At 44.7% G+C, this 20209-nt stretch overlaps 1 protein-coding gene and 1 pseudogene across 4 annotated transcripts in view; one reads left to right on the top strand and one right to left on the bottom strand.

The window, feature by feature from the left end:
• Window positions 1-3891, bottom strand: part of LOC115070729 — a 6422-nt pseudogene extending 2531 nt beyond the window's left edge.
• Window positions 3892-4454: 563 nt separating this feature from the next.
• The window catches only part of Ctps1 (CTP synthase 1), a 31075-nt gene continuing 15320 nt past the window's right edge, over window positions 4455-20209 (top strand). For 2 of the 4 annotated variants that reach the window (XM_029564642.1, XM_029564643.1), the window contains exons 1-6: window positions 7447-7619; window positions 9483-9653; window positions 12446-12546; window positions 13252-13368; window positions 16305-16388; window positions 16868-16948. In XM_029564642.1, the coding sequence (XP_029420502.1) occupies window positions 7454-7619; window positions 9483-9653; window positions 12446-12546; window positions 13252-13368; window positions 16305-16388; window positions 16868-16948 (720 nt within the window). In that variant the 5' untranslated portion in view covers window positions 7447-7453. Of the gene's footprint in view, window positions 4604-7440; window positions 7620-9482; window positions 9654-12445; window positions 12547-13251; window positions 13369-16304; window positions 16389-16867; window positions 16949-20209 lie in introns of those variants that run through there. The other 2 variants (XM_008835428.3, XM_029564644.1) reach the window with 2 other exon arrangements.

Below are 20209 nucleotides of genomic sequence, written 5' to 3'. Positions count from 1 at the left end.
TCCAGGAATTATCTATGAAATAAGCATAATTCATAATTGTACTCAATAAGCTAAAAAATTTTAGCAACAGAAGTATTGTCAAATTTAACAAATATTTATATATGCCTAGCATAATCAACTGAACTGCAATTTTTAAAATTTTATGTGTATGAGTGTATTGCATGCATGTGTGTGAGTGCACCCGTGTCGTACAATGCTGCGGAGGTCAGAAGAGGGCTTCAGATTCCCCTGGAACTGGAGTTAAGGATGGTTCATAGCCACCATGTGGGTGCTGGGATTAAAACCTGGGTGTTCTGCAAGAACAGTCAGTGTTTTTAACTGCTCAGCCATCTCTCCAGCCCCGTGGGCTCAGCTTCTTTAAACCATGGGTCACAACCTCATAGGGAATTGTGTAACTAAATGTGTGTGTTGCCTAAAAGGTCTCTGAATGCACCCAGCCTGGTGGTACATACCTTTAATTCCAGCACTTAGGAGATATGGGCAGGCAGGTCTCTGTGAGATCCAGGCCAGCTTGGTCTCCATAGCGAATTCCAGGTCAGCTGGGGCCACAGGAAGACCCTGTCTCAAAAAACCAAAACCAAACCCCAAACAAAACAAACAAAAATAAAAACAGGCATGGTATCCCAGGCCTGTAATTCCAGTGCTGGGGAGATGCAGGCAGAAGGGTCAGAGGTCCAGGTAGCCAGGGTATGATAAACCCCTCAAAAACAAAATCATCAAATTAATTTTGGTTTGGGATTAGGACAGAATTTCCAGCAATTTCTGAAGTGGCTCTAAACATAGCTCTGCCATTTTGTACCACATATTTATGCAACGTGGTATTCTCATTGATTATAAAATAACTCTGAAAAAATATTGAAGATACTCCATGTCCTATAGTATTAAGTATTCAACCAAGATTTTTTTCTTTCCCTCTTTTTTAATTTTAATTTTTAAGTGTATGTGTACATGAGAGCTTGCAATCACTTCTGCGGGTATGGGTGTGGGTGCGGGTGGAAGCCAGAGGCTAACATCAGAAAGGTCAGAATGTCTTCCTCAAAGGGTGTGGTGGTGTATGCCTTTAATCTTTGCACTGAAGAGGTGAAGGCAGGTGGATACCACAGAGACTGAGGCCAGGCTGGTCTACACAGGGAGTTCAAGGCCAACTGGGGCTACTGGGGGAGCCTGTCTCAAAAAACAAAAACAAAAGAATGTCTTCCTCAGTCACTTCTTACCTTCTGCAGTGTCTCTCACTCAACCGGGCTTCACTGCCTGCCAGTGAACCCTCAGTATCTGCCTAGCTCTGTCCTCCCCACAGCTGTGTTATAGGTGTGTGCTGCCAAGCCTAGCTTTCCACATGGTGCTGGAGATCTAAACTCAGACTGGTCCTCATACTTGTGCAGCAAGTGCTTTACCACTGAACCATCTTCCCAGTCCAATTGAATTCTTAATGTAAAAATAAATAAGTACATCCATCTCAGTTGTATGCAACTTTGCATTCATCTTTAATAGATGGTATATATATGCATATATGTATCAAAGAATTATTTTGTTTCTTTATGATCTGTTATCAGTAAATGTTTGCTTTTTATATACTTACATACCAAGGGTTATGTAAAAATTTCCTGGGTGGAAAAGGGGTTGTGAGTGGAACAGTTGAAGAAACCCTGCTCTCAGGTGAAGCCCATGAAGGGGGAGGAGCATAGGAAGAAGCTAGACAAGATGCTTCACTTAAGGACTGGATAAAATTTGGCCTTTAGACCAAATTTGTATTTTGGTAAAGAGTTTTATTCAAACACAGTTTTCTTGTAACAAGCCACACTTCGGTTTCATTTTTGTATTATCTGTCTTTATTACTTCAGTGCTATGAAGACAGAGCTGAGTTGTTTGTGATCCATAAAGCCTCAAGTACTGACTACTTGCCCTTTTCAGGAAGTTTGCCTCAGCTTGATTCCTTGAGGAGCTCATCACCATGAATGGTGTTACAGATCAGATCACCAGGTGCAGTCTGAGGGCAAGGTGCATAGCTGATCCTCAGGACTACATTTGGAGGGGCATTATTCTTGGAGTTCAGAAGTCCTGACTGGGAATATAAACCTGGGAGATCTCACACCACAGGTAATATTTAGAGTCTAGTACTTAACAAGGTCTGGATGGAATCACCTAGAAGATGATTTTAGATGAAGACTTTAAGGATGACTGCTGGGGCAGATCAATGTTCACAGGTGAAGGAGAGGATCTAGGAAGGGAGACCACATGTTGAATGTGGTTCACTGAAAACAAGGTGAAGGGCACATTTTAGGGAAGGAATGACCAACCATCTGGGACAAATAATGGTGGGAAAGGTGTTAGTTTGGAGGGCTGGTTTTGGAGACAGTATGGGTGCATACTGACTCACTGGAAGACCAAGGTTAGGGAGACAAGCAGTGCATGCACATGCACACACACACATATACACACCATGTCATATAGACACTGTTGTCTTCCTCTGGGATGCGAGTACAGATATAAGATTAGAATCCACATTAATGTACAGAGAAAAGATTTGAGAACATGGAAGTTGATTTTTGACACAAGCAGTTTCAGTGGAATTATAAAATATGAACAATGGTCAATTGGAATACATTCAAGAGAGGGGGAAGAAGGGCTGGAGATGGCTTCTTGCAGAAGACCTGGGTTTGAATCCCAGCATCCACATGGCAGCTAACAACTGTTCGTAACTCCAGTTCCAGGGGATCTGACAGCCTCTTCTGTCTTCTGTGGGCATTGCATGACACAAGTGCACTTACCTTCATGCAGGCATAACATGCATAGACATAAAATATAAAATAAAAAATAAAAAGGGGGGGAAGACTCGAGATGGCAAAAATGTACTGGAAAGTTTGCCAGAAATTCATGTAGAGTTAAAACAGGAGTTCTGAGTTCACATGGGAGAAATTGTAACATGTTTGCATCTGGACAGTGGAAATGAACTAGTGGAAAGGGAAAAAATGGAGATGCAGGAGGGGAGAACTATCAGAGTTCATGAACTGAAGAGTATGCTTGAAGCAACCGGGAGAGGCTGACCTCTCTGAGTGTAGGTTTATCCACAGTAACAGGACAAAAGACCGCTTAGTTGCACAGATAAAAGCAGGCTGTCAAATTTGGAAGTTTGGTGGCTTCTATTTTCTTGGTGAAATGGGAAGCAAGACCATCATCTGAGAAAGAAGAGGTGTGAGGGGTCCCCGGGAAGAATGGCTGAGTTGAAGGGCTCATTTTTGTACCTATTATAGCTTCTTCGTTGGACATGGGGATGAATAATTTGGGTTAGCTGGCAGGGTCAGAGCCCTGTACGCTGGTTTGGAAGAATCCAGAAATCTCTGAGAAAGGCCCCTGGCTTCTTGGAATTCCACCTGTTTGAGTCATTTTCTTGTAAAACCTGTATGGTCACTTCACACCCTTTAACTCTTTCAGTGAAAATAACTAAAAACTCACATACATGTATTTATTCACTATTTAAGACAAACTCCTACTTCAGACGTTTCTATGGTTTTCCACTGTCCTCAGGAAAAAGAAAACCCTTAGCCTATAACGCTCTGCATGGAGTTGCCCTCCCAGCCTGCTCTGCCCACTCAGTTGGGCTCTTCTGGGCTGCGCTTTGAAAGCCCGTATACAAGTCTCTGCCTTCCGGTCTTTTTGAGATAGGGTCTCCCTGTAGCCCCAGCTAGCCTGGAACTCGCTGTGTAGAACAGGCTGGCCTGGAACTCACAGAGATCCTCCTGCCTCTGCCCTCCTGAGTGCTGGGATTAAAGGCCTGCGCCACCTCCCCTCTCCTGCCTTCATTCTGTTCCTGCCTCCGTTTCCCCTTTCAATCATCAGTCTCTGCTTCAGCCTTTCTGGCCCAATCACACATCCAGATGTGTTCAGCCGCATGCTGGACTCGCCCTTCCCAAACTCCAAGCATTTCAATCAGAGAGACTTGTGAAAACCCCAATAGGAGCGGACCAGTTTGCATCCCTTCAGCTTTAAAAGTTCGAGAACAGGTCCCTCAGGGGAGAGTGGGTGCTCAGGGAGCATCAGCCAGATGAACCAGTGTCGTGACCCTTGTTTCTGGGCAGCCACCAAAGAGTCTCGTGTGGGGAAAAGAAGGCAGACTAGGAGCTGAGCCGAGCAGACCTCCTGAGGCTGGGAGGACGCCGCCCGCGGTGCCTTTCGGTCCAAAGGGCCGGCGAGAGAGAGGATGCGGCGGGATGTCATGAGGTTGGGAGACCAGATGGTCTGGCTGGCAGCGCGGGGACAGACGGAGAAGACTACATCCACAGCCATCGCAGGAAGAGGGGAGGGCCCGCAGCGGGCGTGTAGGCATAGTCACCGGCTGACATCCACACCTGAACAGGTCGGACGGACCACCCACCAGGATGCAAGCCAACAGCTACGCGGACCCGGCGGGCCCGCGGAGGGGCGTCACGCGCCTGCGCATTCCGGTCCCGCCCCGCCCCGCCCTCTGCGTGCGCACCGCCTAGAGCCCGCCTCTCCGAAAGACTGCTGGCGCATGCGGTCCGACTGCGCACTGGCTACTCGGGCTTCACCGTGCGCACGTAGGCCTAGTAGTGGGGCTGACGCGAGCGTCTGAAACCGGCCTCAGGTAGGCTGACTCCAGGAATCCCGGAGGAGCAGCTCTCGGGTGCAGGAGCCTGTGGCTCCTGAGCCCGGCGCGGACGGCCCCGCCGCCGGGGGTGATGGACGCCTCTTCTTACCAATCAGGGGCGAGGTAGCCCGGCGTTCTGCCCAATCGGCTGCGTGTTTAACGGGAGTGGGGCGGGCGGTCCGGGCCCGCGAGGTGCCGGCTCCCGCGCGCGGGCCACGCGGCCCTGGGCTGAGGAGGGAAAGGGTTGACCCGGGTCGGGGTGGCAGCCGAGTGGCGGCGCGGGGCAGCTGGGCTCGCTGTGGCGGGGAGCGCCAAGGCCGTCCCCGTGCCCAGGCCTCCGGCCCGCGGCGCCGCCCTTGGCCTCAAGGGCTCGGCCCGGCCCACCGCGGAGGGGGCTTCCTGTCGCCCTCGGTCCGCCGCGTGGGGTGGGCCGGCAGCCTGCTGGTCGTCGCTGCCCCGTAGGTGGGGGAAGGGCTTGTGGCCACGCAGGGCCTCCGGGTGCGGGCCCCGCGGCTTAGTCCTCCCTGGCGGCGGGCTTGAAGATGCCGGCGTTGTGGAGTTCACTAGGCGTGTGGCGCACTGACGTCCACACTCATAATTTGGAATCCTCCGCAGCCCTTTGACGCGGGTGGGGCTCGGGGTCTCCTCCCTCTCTCTGGTCCGGTGAACTCAGGTTTCGGGCACCTCGGAACTAGATCGAGGTTCCATCACACGGGGGTAGGGGGTGGAGGGTGGGGTGGACCAGGGGCTTGATCTCACAACTTAATGTTTTAAAAAAGCTTTTCCATATTTAAGTTTCTCTGATGCATCTTGTGCTGCGTTACTGTGTTTGAAAACCTTCCTGACGTCTCATCACCTTCAGAAAAAAAGTACAGCTTGGGCGTTCAAATTGGCCCTAAATTGGCTCCTTCTCAACCCATCCCCGTACATTTTCTTGGTTCGTCCTTTCCACTCACCTGTCTGTTCATGCCGTTGCTGTGGTTTAGCTCACACAGTCAGTTTTTACGGCCCATTGCAATGGGCTTTTACGCCCATTGCAAGGCAAGCTCGCCAAACAAGAGCCCCGGATTTTCCCTTACCCCAGGTCATCCCTCTCTGTCCTCTGAAGGGTTCTGGTTACATCACCTTGGTCTTGGCTCTGTGCGCTTTCTTTTTCCCCTTTTAGAGCCTTGGTGTGTTGTCCCTCTGCTTCCCTCCATCAAACTGTTACTCATTTATCTGTAAACGTTCGAACATGACTGTTAGGCACTTGAAGTACGGGTCCAAATTGACTAATTTTTGTGGTGTCCCCAGCATGTGAGTAACCCTTACATAGTAGGTAGTCTGTAAATGTTAGGAATGGGTCCTCTCCCCCTGCATCTTGGGGGCTGTTGGAATATTTATTGTCTGTCAAAGAAAAACAGACAACTAAGTGTGAACAGGTGAGGTTAGTCTTGCAGAAGTCCCCCGTTCTGAACTTGCTCAGGGTGGCTAAGGAACATCCAAAACTTAGAGGAGACTATAGTCTTAGTAAATTATGTCTAATTAGGTCTAAAATATAGCCAAGTTTGATATACATGTGTTAAGGAACCATTCTATTATGAAATGACAGAGTAGGATTTCTCCAAAATAATAGGCACTTGGTTTGAAGGAAGTTGCATACTGTATACCCCTTTGGGGTTCACAATCCATATTAACTTACTGAACACTCTTCAAAAGTTTGGGGTTAAAGAAACCAAATGACTTTGTTTCATTGGCTTTTTTTCCCTTTATCCATAAAGCCCCCATCCTTTTTGAGGCAGGATCTCAATATGTAGACCAGGGTGCCTTCCAATTTGTAGCAACTTCCCCTTCCTTCCTCTGCCTCCCAAGTGCTGGGATTACAGGCATGTGGCACCACACCCAGCCATAAAACTCTTTCTGGAAAACTATACATTTTACAGAAATGCGTTTAAAGAAGATTGCAGCAGAGGATAGAAGAGCTGGATAGCATTCCTTGCTGTTTGAGGGGAAAGACATTTCAAGCATTGTCTCTGTGCCAAGTGTGTTCACTCCTGTTCTGGGGAGGACTGGGGCTGGAAAATGCTTCAAGCAGAACTCCCCTTTCCTTGTTCCTCCCTTAGCTTATTTTGGATATAATTTGCTTTACATGGAGGGTTCCTAGAGGAGAAAATGCCTTCTCCATGCCAAAGCAAGCTTTTGCTGCCACTTGGTGGTTGCATTTCTGTTTTTTTGAGACAGGGTCTTGCTGTAGCCCCAGCTGCCTTGGAACTTACAGAGATCCTCCTGCCTCTATCTCCCGAGTCCTGGGATTAAAGGCAGCATTTCTGGTTTTGGTCACATTTGGATTTGCTGTCCGGCTGGGGACTGGTGATAAATGAATCTTGCTGAGTGTGTAACTTTCTTACCCCTTATTCATGCCTGACTCTACTGTCCTTTCACCCACCTCACTTGATCTCTCATCTCTTTCCTTCCCTCCATGCCACTGCTTCATTACTCCTGGGATTTAGTCTGTTTTCCCCCAGTTAGTCTGTCTTCCCTGTTTGACTCCTGCTCATTGTGTGCTTCAGACTGGGCTATTACCTGAGCTCCAGCATGTGCATCTTCATGCGGTACACTATTGTTTAGCCAAAAAATCTTTCAAGGGAATTGGAATGTTTATCTAAGACTGCCATTTTTTTCCCTATATAGGGGCCATATTGAGGCACCCGATATCCCAGAATCTGGCAGTGAAGCTGGTAAACTGGCTAGTGTTTAGGGCACACAGTTTAGAGCTATTCTCAAGGTTGCTGTCAAAAAGGGTACATAGTAACTGACAGATGTAGTATTTGAAGTGTGTGAATTTTTCCTTCCAGGTCAAAAAGGAAAATGAAGTACATTCTAGTCACTGGTGGTGTTATATCAGGGATTGGAAAAGGAGTCATTGCCAGCAGTGTGGGCACAATACTCAAGTCATGTGGCTTACATGTAACGTCAATTAAAATTGACCCTTACATTAACATTGATGCAGGAACATTCTCTCCTTATGAGCATGGTAAGCAAATGCATTTTCCCCTCTCTCTAATAGTAATTGTGTAAAAGAACAGGCCAGCTCTTGGGGATTAGATGTACATTTTTGCATGACTTCTATTTTTCTGCCTTCTAGAATGGTCCTTAGTGTATAGTGTAGCTGAAAGATGCTTTTTTCCTCCTCCCACTTGGACCAAGGGGAAGCAGATATTTTAATATCTTAATGTTTAGAATCCATGTTTCTGTGATAGAAGTGATTTTTTTTTTTAATTTGGTGATAGCTGAATGAAAAACTGTCTTTTTTTTTTAAAGATATATTTGAGAAGAGGGAGTAGGCTTGTTTTGTGACCTCAGTCTTTAGAAATTGGCATGGCTAGGCAGAGGCTGGAAGAGTAGCTTTTAGCCTGTTACAACAAGTGTCTTCTGAGAGGTGCCTGAGCAGAGGCTGAGGGCTGCTTTGTAGGAACTCAAGCAAAGTAGATGCTGAATAAGGATCTTTGGAGGTAAGTGGAAGATTTGAGGGCATAAAGAGAGTGGGAAAATAGTGTTTACTTCTTTGTTGTACTGAATTCTTTTTCAAGGTGTGATGGATGATTAAGTTACCTGACAGACATTGCTTAAAATTGGAGAAGTACTTTTAAAACATACCTTTAAGTTGGGTCTGGTGGCCTGTAATCCCAGCATTTGGGAGGCTGAGGCAGGAGGATTGCAAGTTTAAGGACAGCCTGGACTACATAGTTCAAGGCTAGCAGGGACTATATATAGCCAGACCCTGTCTCAAACAAAATAAAACAGTGAAACTTATAAGCCTTCATGCCTCAAGTTTTAAAATTCTGTACTTTCACTTTTCCTCCCTAGTGTTGAAGTAAAAATTTGTAAGGATGTGTGTAGTATCATTAGTAAAAGAGCCATATACTAGAGCCGGTTCTGGGGATGGAGCTCATGACTTTGTGCTTGTTATCATCATATATTCAGCCTTTGGAGAGATTTTAATACCCTATTATTTTAATTTTATTTTATGTGGAAGAATGTATTACCTACATGTATGTAAGTGCACCTTGTCGTATAATGCCCGTGGAGGTCAGAAGAGAGTGTCGTGTCCCCTGAAACTGTGATTTCACCATTACAGATGGTTGTTAGCTGCCATGTGGGTGCTGGGAGCTGAACCTGGGTCCTCTGTAAGAGCAGCCAGTGCTCTTAACTGCTGAGCCATCTCTCCAGCCCCTGGAGAGATTTTAGTATAAAGTTCATGAGCAGAGGGTGAGTTAAGCTCTCTGAGGGGGAGATAAGACATTTTTTTCTTTTCTTGTTTTTGAACTTGTCCTCTATTTTGATGTCAGGAATGACTCATTCTAGGCAACATTTCTGAAACGAAGTTGCAAGGAATAAATGTGAAACAAAGGACTGGGGAATCTGGAAAGTTGGTTAACTTTGTTTAGAACTGTAGTGCAGCTCAGAAGCTGGTTTTTAAGATCAACACTATCTTCCTATGAATATGTCCTAGGAGTTTTGAATAGCGCCCTACTTGCATTGTAATTTAAGTTTCTTTGCTGGGAGGAGTCTGACTCTTTCTCTAGGAGCAGATGCCACATTGCTGTGAAGTCCCTTCATCCACAGCCTCTAAGGCTGGCATTTCCTCCATCCCATGCTCTTTCATAACTTCCTGATAAAGAGTGAGTTCAGGCTGGAAGTATGAAGTACTCTTTTGGAGAATGATTGGTCATTTTTCTTTAAATGTCATATTTAGTTTTCTAGAAATAGATTTCTCTGCTTTGTAATTGAGTTAATATGCAGACTTTGTTATGCCTGAATGTTTGTATTTCAAGATTGAAGTTGCTCCACGACACACATTTTTCATGTCCTTCCATGTGCTCACTCTTGACCATAGGAGAAGTCTTTGTGCTGGATGATGGTGGAGAAGTTGACCTTGACCTGGGAAACTATGAGCGGTTCCTGGATATCCGCCTCACCAAAGACAATAATCTGACCACAGGGAAGATATACCAGTACGTCATTAACAAGGAGCGCAAAGGAGATTACTTGGGGAAAACTGTCCAAGGTAATACGAGATTTACTTACCTTTACAGTTTAAAAATCTCAGCCAGTTTGATTTCTCAGGAGTATAATCTTTTGTTTTTTAATGTGATTTCAGCATTCTGTCAAGGTATTATTACTAAAATATCCTTTCAGTTAAAAATTCAGTATTGTGCCAGGTGTGGTGGCACGCGCCTTTGATCCTAGCACTCTGCTTAGGAGGCAGAGGCAGGCAGATCTCTGTGAGTTTGAGGCCAGCCTGGTCTACATAGCAAGTTCTAGACCAGCTAGGGCTACAGGGAGACCCTATCTCAAAAAAAAAAAAAAAAAAAAAAAAAATTCAGTATTTTATGGCAGTTTACTCAAAAAATAATTTGAGAAAGCTTCTGTTGCTCCAGGAACGACATTGAAGCATGGTTTGAGTCCAGAGATCTGTTGTTTTGTGGATTTTTTTTTTTTTTTTTTTTTTTGGTGCTGATCAGCAAAGGCAGCTCAATTGGGCAGTAAGCCAAGCGACTTGAGTAGATGGAGAAGAGATTAGCTTCCTTTGTGTATGCTAGTTTTCAGGCTTTTGGTCTGTGTCATGTGGGCCAGTGGGAATCTGAGAAGTGGGCTTCTGGACCCTCCCAAGCTTTTACCAGCACAGTGTACATCTGTATGCTGTTTGGGGGTTTTATGTGAGTAGTCATTTGAGAAGAGAGTTCTTTAGAAAGGTGGTGTCGGGAGACCATTAGTCTAGTGGAATGATAGCTGCTCCAGATTGGGGGATGGGCTTTCCTTTGAATGATGAGCAGATTTGCTTTTGACTTTTCAGCCCTATGAACACAGGCAAATCCCATAACCTTTTGAGATGTGGTTTCCTTGTGTGTAAAATGGGAGATAGTAGCAGCATCTGCCTTTTGTTAGGAGGTCTAAGGAGCTGCATCAGTATGCTGTTTCTCCAAGTTCCTGACACACAGAAAGGATCAGTGAGCGTTAAAATGATGTTGGTTGTAATAATTAAAAAAAAAAATGTTGGTGTGTACTTTGCTGTTCTGGTATGTTCATTCATCCATTTATCATTCATCACATATTTATTAAATATTCACTGTGGTCACAGTCTCACTGGTACTCAGAATATGTGATGAAGAGATCACTGAGGTCAAGTCCTCATGGCAGTTTGGTCATAGGACAGACAAATAAAGCAAGATGTGTGCTAGGAGGCATGAAGGAAATAATGGATTAAGGCCAGAAAGCATGATTGGCAAAGCCATGCTGGAGTAAGTCAGGGGAATGAATCCAGAAGAGGACCTTTGAGCTGAGGAACAGATTATAAGGAAGAGTTGAAAGAGAAGGCACAAGTACGCAGGCCCAAGACTACAGAGGGATCTTTGGTTAAGGAATGGAGGGGAGGCTGGTGAGGCTGAGGCACAGTGGCCTGGAGTAACAGGCAAAGAGGTCACTCAGTGGGTCTTCTGTTGGGATTTATGTAGAGCACTGAACACATTAAATGTGGGAGCAATGAATTCTGATTTGCATTTTTTAAAAGCCACTTAGGCTACACTGTGACATAGGTAACGAATATCCTGTGCAGGGAGTGTTGCTGTTTAACCCCAGATTACTCCAATTAAACAGTCATCTCTGCATCTGTACCTTAGGAACTTGCAGTTTTGAGTCCATCAACTGTAATTTTAAAGAATTATCTGGCAGTGGCTGGCTGTTAACTGGATTCTGTCATGCTAGGCTGTCTTACAGAATTTTCTCATCTTTATATGAAGTAGAGGTTATTACCCCTACTTAACAGATGGGAAAACCAATCTTTTTTAAACTTTTTATTTTTATTTTTTTTATGTGTATTTGTGTATTGCCTGCATGTGTAGGTAAGTGTACCCGTGTGGTACAGTGCCCATGGAGATCAGAAGAGGCTTTTGGATCCCCTGGTACTGGAGTTATGGAGAGTTGTTAGCTGCCATGTGGGTGTTGGGATTTGAACCTGGGTCTTCAGCAAGAACAACCAGTGTTCTTAACTGCTGAGCCATATCTCCAGCCCTGGGAAAACCAGTCTTAAAAACAAAGAATTAATTGGCTCAGTGATCCACAGCCAGTAAGTGGTGAACTAAAATTTGAACCCAGATCCTAGATACTGTGCCCCCACCGCTCTGCCGTGTTATACTGTCTCTGTCTGCTTAGATTATCTACCCTTTGGTAAACTGTAAAAAGATGCACAGGGTTCTGGTAGCCTGTTGTTCCTGGAAAAGCTCTTGGATATGATGTACCCACTGCAGCCTCAGCTGTGAGCAGTAGGGGTAGCCACGTGGCCTTGTGTCTGTGTGTGAAGGTAGACAGATGGCACAGGCCAGGTGTTTTCAGTTGATTCCAGGAGCCACTCAGCCTCATTCTTTTTGCGGTGCTTCCAGCATTAACTTAGAAGTGTGGAAGGGATGCCTTGGGAAATGTGGCCCCAAGATTTGTTGAGTTATTTAAAGGAGCTTCAAAAGAACTTAGTATTTTTATTTTATATGTATAAGTGTATTGCCTGCATGTATGTAAATGCACCCTGTCGTGTAATTCCTGTGGAGGTCAGAAGATGGTGTTAGATACTCTGGCACTAGAGTTACAGATAGTTGTTAGCTGCCATGTGGGTGCTGGGAATTGAACCTGGGTCCTCTGCAAGAACAGCCAGTGCTGTTAACCAATGAGCCCTTCAAAAGTATTTTTAATGACTCCATTGCTATTTTGTCTAGGCAAAAGAGTATGCCAGTTTGTTTTAACAATAAATATATTTGCTAATGTCATCAATGCTGATTGGCAGTTACAAGTTTCTTTTCTCTTTCCCAGTTGTCCCTCACATCACAGATGCAATCCAGGAGTGGGTGATGAGACAGGCGTTAATACCTGTAGATGAAGATGGCCTAGAACCTCAAGTGTGTGTTATTGAGGTTTGTATGATTCTTACCTACAGGAACCAGTGCATTCAGTCCTCTCCTTAGCCATTGAGCACTGTAGGACCATGCTCAGTGAAGCCCTTGACCTTCCGTTTCTGTCCTCACAGTGTATTGCAGCATGGCAGCTAGGGGCACAGTAAGTTCTGTGGAATGGCACAGGGAAGCAGTCCTTGCCTGAATGATGTGCCTTTTCCAGCATGTACAGGACCATTTAACACCAACTACCAGAAAATACCATTGCTTTCTCTCTGGCAGAATGTTCATCCCTGAGTGGGCTTCCTTTGGTTTTGGGTTCTGTACTCCTACCTGCTGATCCTAGGGTTGAATCTCAGAATTCCAGAAGTTTTGTTATAACTGATGCTTTTTACTAGAAAAGTTATTTATGGTTAACTAAGGAGCTAAATTTAGGTTTTTGTTATTTTCTTTATTGTGAATCAAAGGTATGTGAGAGACAGTCTAGTTCCTGGTACCTTTCTCACCTGATGTTTTTCTTAAAATGCTGGGGCAGTTTCTGTAGTAGCCTTGAATCAGGAGTCTATCCAAAAGCATCAACTTTTAGCACAGAGTAGTGTCTTTTGACTGGCATGCTGTAGGGCTGGGGTGTTCACATCACATTTTAAGTGGTCACTGAATTGAGGGGACAGCCAACATTAGAAAAAGATTGGGTGCTTAATCTCTAAGATGGCACTGTTCTTCCAGCTTGGTGGGACGGTTGGAGATATTGAAAGCATGCCCTTCATCGAGGCCTTCCGCCAGTTCCAGTTCAAGGTCAAGAGGGAGAACTTTTGTAATATCCATGTCAGTCTAGTTCCTCAGGTAAGGCGTTGCAGTTGGACTTTGGGGGAGGAAAGGTTGATTATTTTCACTCTTTATCTCATAGCTTCCAGAGATACAGGAAACAGGAAATAAAGAACTCTGTTTATTATAATCACATGTTTTACACAAGTGTGGTACATACCACTGTGTGTGTGTGCGTGTGTGTGAAGGTCAGAGTAACTTGTGGGATCAGGTTCTTTCCTTCCATCTTGTGAGTTTAAAAGCTTGAACTCACTTGTCAGATTTGGCAGCAGGTGCTGTTACCTGCTGAGCCATCTCATTGGCCCTTAATCACGTGCTTTGAAGGGTCAAATGGAAAACATTTGAAAAATGAATCAAGGAAGTTTCAGTTGAAGACGGTGGATTGAACATGTGTGCTTGTTTTTACTATCTAGCAAAATGAGAGTTAAAAAATTTTTAAGGCAAAAATTCAAAAAAATAGATAGCAAAAAGGAGTCTGGTAATAAAAACGAAGATTTCACAAAGCACATGGACACACAGAGAGCCATGGAAGTGCTGGACTCTGAACCCACAGCAGGGAAATCTGGGAAGCAGTCCTTTTTGCCCTGTAGAAGCTCCAGGTCCCTCTGAATTGGAGTGACACTGGGGCTCATTGTAACCACTGCTTCAGAGGAGGTGACCCTCACACTTTCCCTAACGTACACATTGGGCATCTGCTTCTCGGCATAAGATGGCCGTGGGGAGAGTTTCTGGACAAGCAGACAGTGAAGATAGTTGAGGGCAGTGATTCCAAACCACAAATATACTGTGCTGTTGAGGTGCCTTGCTTGTCTTCCACTGGTCAGGTCTCAGAATCTTCATAGCCAGGCTTGGCCTCTCCACGTGGGAGGTTAGAGACTTCTATGTGTGACTAGCACAGGAAAAGGCACTGTCCCCAGGGCCTCCAGTGAAACAGGCCAGCCACATACCCCCAGTGACCAGCCTGCTCCTCATAGAACACTACCAGTTTGCTTTTAGGAATGAGCTGGCAGCCAGTGACTAAAAGGTCAAGTGTATGTGCTCAGTAGGAACATGAGAAAGGAAAGAAGTCTTTGAAGTTAAGAACTGGATAAACAGATGAAAGGAGGGAGTTGATAAAATACCCAGAAAGTAGAGACCAAGAAACAGAAAGTAGGAGAGAAAAAGTAAGAAGGTGGAGGGTTTGTCTACTTCTGTCCTCTACATAGCAGGAAAATAAGAAACAGAAATGGTGAGGGAAGTGTCCTCTTAGCCAGGTCATCAGGCTGTGGCCCAGGGTCCAAGGCCACTAAAAACAGGTTTGTTTTATGGAATTAGATTCCCATCCCTAAGTTGATGTGTTATCTGTTGCTGCTTGGGCCTTGTGGCCCGTGTGGTTTGTCACAACAATAAAAATATCTACTGGGTGGTTTTTGTTTTTTTTTTTTTTTGGTCTTTTTGAGACATGGTCTCCTTGTAGCCCCAGCTAGCCTGGAACTCACTATATAGATCAGACTGGCTTAGAACTCACAGAGCCTGCCTCTGCCTCCCCAGTAGAGTGCTGGGATTAAAGGCGTGTGCCACCATGCCTGGCTAATACTGGGTTTTAAAGACAGGATCTTACTATGTAGCTCAGATTTGGCCTGGAACTCACTGTAGTCTAGGCTGTCTTTGAACATCTGGCAGGCCTCCTGCCTCACCCCCGGTAAGATTATAGGCATGAGGCACTGTGCCAAGCCCAAGCCTAAAGTATTTATCTGGCTCTTCACAGATTTTCTGACTTCTGATCTAAACAAGGAAACTATAAGTTAAGTTCTAAATTGAAAACCCACTGAATGCCTAGCATATTGGATGAAAAATGGCTGACACTAAGGCTCATAGTTATAAAAGTACAGAATAATAGAGCAGATGTCTTCAAAGGTATAAGGAAAAGAAGAGTCAGTATGACAAAGCGTGGAGTCAGAACACTGAAGCCATTGCATTGAAGATTTTTATTTTTTGGTCTTTTTGAGACAGGGTCTCTCTGTAGCCCCAGCTGGCCTGGAACTCACTATGTAGACCAGGGTGGCCTTGAATTCACAGAGATCTACCTGCCTCTGCCTATCCAGTGCTGGGATTAAAGGCGTGTGCCACCATGCCCAGCTTGGATTGAAGATTTTAAGGGAAGGTTATTTTACCAGAGAACTCTAGACCCGGCAAATCTTTTTTTTTTCTCCCAGTTTTATTTATTATTTTTATTTTATGTGTATTGCCTGCATGTGTATAAGTGTACCTGTGTCATGCAATGCCCGCCCACAGAGGTCAGAAGAAGGCATCAGATCTCCTGGAACTGAAGTTATGGATGGTTGTTAGCTGTCAGGTGGATGCTGGGATTTGAACCCCAATCGTCAGCAAGAGCATCAGTGCTTATTAAGGTCCCCGAGCCATCTCTCCAGCTCCAAGACCCAGCAAATCTTTAGTATGGGAGAATAAGGAAGATTTAGTACAGGAAGGAAAAGTATCACATGGACTTACCTGAACCACCGTTAAATATGCAAAAGCCTGGATGCTGGAAGAGACGTGTAGTGGGGGCAGGGGAATGAGAGAGGTCAATAGACTATGTTTTAAACAAGTGCCAGGGAGTAGCAATAAAGTACAACAGAAGACTCAGGAGATGATGTGGGCTGGGGGTGAAGCTCAGGGGCAACTCTTGTCCTTAGCGTGAGCAAAGCTCTTGAGTTCAAGGTTCTGCCCCCAAATAAATGGAACCATTGTAGGGTTTGGGGAGTGGGAGGAGTAGATGAGACTGAGTAATACTATTCTTTTAAGACAAACCCCATAGAACTGTTTGACTCTAAACTACGCATGTGTAGCTTCAACAAGAATAAAGACTGAATTATACATATCAAATTTTCTATTGAAAGAGGTTTAGGGAAAAGTCATACTTGGAAGTTATCATTGAGAAACTAATCCCCTCCCCCCCTTTTTTTATAAAACAGCCAAGTTCAACAGGGGAACAGAAAACAAAACCCACCCAGAACAGTGTTCGTGAGCTTAGGGGACTCGGGCTTTCCCCAGATCTGGTAAGATTCCTAAGTGCCTGTTTTTGGTGTCCTCTCCCACATCTAATTAAAACCGTACCTTTGTGGCAGGATGAACTTTTGTCTTGTCAACAGGCCTTTCATGGTAATTGATGGTGTACAGAGCAGTTTGGTTTCTGTGACTTTTCTTGCTGGCATGTGTGAGGACTTACACTTCTGAGTCTTGTTTCCTCTCTCAGTCCTTCATTTCCTTTTCCACTTCTCCCAAGAACACTTGAGGAGGAAAACTAATGAGCTCCTGTAGTTTACGTGGCTTCCCTTGCCATCTTCTCTGTGCTCTACTTGGGATTTAGGAGTTTTGATTTTGAAGACAAGCAGCCATGTTTTCATGGATCCTGTGCACTGCCGACGGACATTGCCATCCATTTTCACACTGTTATGTCTATATTAATTCCAGTTGGGGAGGTCCCAGCTTTCTAACTTACCTTCTGCCTAAATACCCTTGATTTCTTTACTGCTAGGTAGTATGCAGGTGCTCAAATCCTCTTGACACGTCTGTGAAAGAGAAAATATCAATGTTCTGCCATGTGGAACCTGAACAGGTAAGTAGAAATTCCACCTGTGTGGGTATGGTTTTTGCTTATTTAATTGCCTAAAGCCTTGACCATGATCCATTTTGTGAGGTTGTCTCATAATTAGAGGCACTGGGCTGTCCCCTAGATCCTCCAACACAGCTTCCTTTCTTTTGTTCTTTGTGCTCCCTCCAAGCTGAATGTCTTTCTGTTTCTCTAGGGTCCCACTTTCTGACAAGCCCAGGACCTTGTGTATGTTAAACAAGTACCCTTACCATTGACCCATCCTTAGCTCTTAGTGTTTGGTTTTGGTTTTTTTGTTTTGGGGGCGGTTTTGAGACAGGGTCTCTCTGTAGACCCAGCTGGTCTGGAACTTACTATGTAGACCAGGCTGCCTCTATCTCACAGCATCCACTTGCCTCTGCCTCTTGAGTGCTGGGATTAAAGGCATGTGCTACCACACCCAGCTAACCCTTTGTTTTTTGAGATAAGATCTTGCTGTGTAGCCCAGGCTGTCCTAAACTTGCTATGTAGTTCATGATTGCCTTGAACTCCTGATTGTCCAGCCTCAGCCTCTCAAGTGCTAGAATAACAGGTATGTTCCCCCAGCCTGGCCCTGGCTCTGATTTTGTACTTGCTAAGGGATCAGTTTCTCCCTGTTGGCCTGGTATCTCTTGTTCATTTTAAACTATTCTAGGCCTAGCTAGGACATAAATGTTACTGGTGGTCAGGGTCTGGGCCCAATGTTTCCAGGTTCTTGGCCTGTTGTCCAAAGAATTGAAAGTAAGGGCTCAATACAGATTTGCAAAAGAAGCAAGATAACTTATTGGAGCAAAGTGATTGATGAAGGATAGACTGTCAAGAGTGACAGCAGCCACATGAAAGAGTACTTGAGGGCCCTGATGACTGTCTGGGGCTTCTTTTATTGGGCTGAAGAGAAGAAGGAATTGCTTACTAAGGGATGTAGTTTGGGTGGTTCTCTAATTTATAGATCAAGTCATATTCATTTCTCCTATTGCTCATGACCCTTCCTGTAATGTATCTGATTTTAATCATATGTACAACCAGTTATGCACAGTCATAAGCTGGTAAATAGAGGATTCTCTGTTACTAGAATCTCAGTTTTGCCTGTGCTAAAACCAGTTCAGGTCAGATTGGTTTTTCTATTCTTTATAGCCAGATATGTTACGTTGGATAGAAACTATCTAAATCATGTTACTGGGGCCAGGAAACTTACACTATTGTTCAGAGATGGAGTCCAGGTAGCCTGGTGCAGATGGGGGGATTGAGGGGTTCTGAGGTTGCTAGGTGTATTGTTGGGAGAGGGATGTGTGCATGGTACTTGTAGGTGAAGGAGCTAAGTTTCCAAGTGTATTATAAGAGGGTATATGCATAACCAAAACCAAACGGGGTTCCCAAGCTTCAGTTGTCTACTGTGTTTGCCTGCCTCTTTAGTGCCACAGCCTCTTTACCTTCAAGGCTAATCTTCTGTCTGGGTTACCTGTATGTCTCTCACATGATGGTAGTGAGCCTTTCCTGTGCCCCTTGATATATGTGTGTACCACATGTGGAGGGCAAGGACCACCTTATTTAACTCTCAAATGTCTGGTGCCTGGTATCAGGGTGTTGTGGGCTCCCACACGCATTTTAGTATGTTACTGTGTAAATGGAGCAACTTTAGATACTGTAGTATCTAAATGTGGTGCTTAGTTATGGAAGTACTAGTGGAAATAGAGATTATGGCATTGGTCAGTGTATTCATCAGCTTCTCATTACTACAACAAAATCCCTGAGGCAACTAACTTAATAAAAGTTTATTTAGTTATAGTTTCAGAGGCTGAAAGTTCAAACAGCATAGTGCAGACTGTGGAAAGGTCCAGTGGTGGCTACTGGTTATACATAGAAGAAGGATCAATCCAGGAAGCAGAGGTAGGGACCAAGTTGCTTGTGGGAACTCAAGGGTCATAGGAAAAGTGTCTTAATTGTTCTCAAGGGCAGAGTCTCCCAACATCCCAAGGACTGCCTAGGAGGCCTAGCCTTAAAGGATCCACATCACCTTCCACTTCTGCCACCCTGGGACCAACCTTCCAGTCACATGGACCCTTGGGAACACCAAACCATATAGAAGCCACAGCACTCAGGTTTGTCTGAAGGGAAGAAAAGAGAAGGTGCAAGGAAGACCTTGTTTCATAATAGGATTGTGCAGTTCGTTCTTTTGCTCAGTGATTGAGGGCCAGGAGGCCAAGTGTGGAGCGCCAGCTAACTTGTGGGGACAGTGAAATGGGGGTTTTAAAATAAGAGCAGTCCACTTAACATTTGGAGGAGTCTCAGGTACATGTGGTAGTGAAGGTCATTGGCCTGGCCTTGGTGTAAGTGGAGCTAGAGGAAAGACCTTGAGCTTTACAGAGGAGTCAGATTCTCCGTGAGGACTCAGGCCTCAGGACCAGGGAACCTGGACTGGCTGGGCTCCGTCAGAGGATTGTTTCATACTTAGCTCATGGAACAAAGAGTAATTCAGTTTTTCTCTGTAGCTTTATCGTGTACTTTAATTTTTGGCATTTTTCTCCTGGCAAGTGAAGAGAAGTCAGTTCTTTAGCAGAATTGATTTTCATAAAAATTATTGTCATTCACTTACAAGTATTTCCATATTTACAATAAATGTGAATTTTAGGTCTTTTACCTAATTTTAAAATTGAGTTGTTTATAAAGTTCTAAGAGTTTTTAGTCTGAGTATGTGATTTGTGGTGTCTCCGCCTCTGGCTTGCCTTTTTATTCTCTTAATAGTGTCTTGGTGGTACAGAAGCTTTTAATGATCAGTTTTTCTTTGGGGAATTGTGCTGCTTTCTGTCATGTAAGAACACTACTTAATCAGAATCATGAAGATTTTCCTCTGTTTTCTTAAAATTTTGTAGTTTTAGATCTTACCAGAGCCATCTTAACTTTGGTTTGAAAGTCATCATTTTGCATATGGATGTCCAAGTATCCCATCACTATTTGTCTTGCTGGGTGTGGTACCACACGCCTTTAATCCCAACACTCTGGAGGCAGAGGCAGGTAAATCTCTGAGTTCAAGGCCAGCCTAGTCTACATAGTGAGTTCCAGATCAGCTGGGGCTACAGGGAGACCCTGTCTCAAAAAGAAGGAAAAAAAGGAAAAGACTATCTTATGATCCTATGTCTGTGATCCTTCCTCTTCCCTCCCTTGTTTTGAACCCGAAGTCTCCTGTGTACAGCTAGGCAGATGCTCTACCTACTGAACTATATATCCCTTAGCCTTGTACTGTTTTTATAA

This window comes from Nannospalax galili, unplaced genomic scaffold (assembly GCF_000622305.1).
Source record: "Nannospalax galili isolate Female #2095 unplaced genomic scaffold, S.galili_v1.0 scaffold577, whole genome shotgun sequence".
Lineage (NCBI taxonomy): Eukaryota > Metazoa > Chordata > Mammalia > Rodentia > Spalacidae > Nannospalax > Nannospalax galili.
The sequence above is the reverse complement of the archived record's forward strand: the minus strand, read 5'-3'. Positions and strand labels throughout refer to the sequence as shown.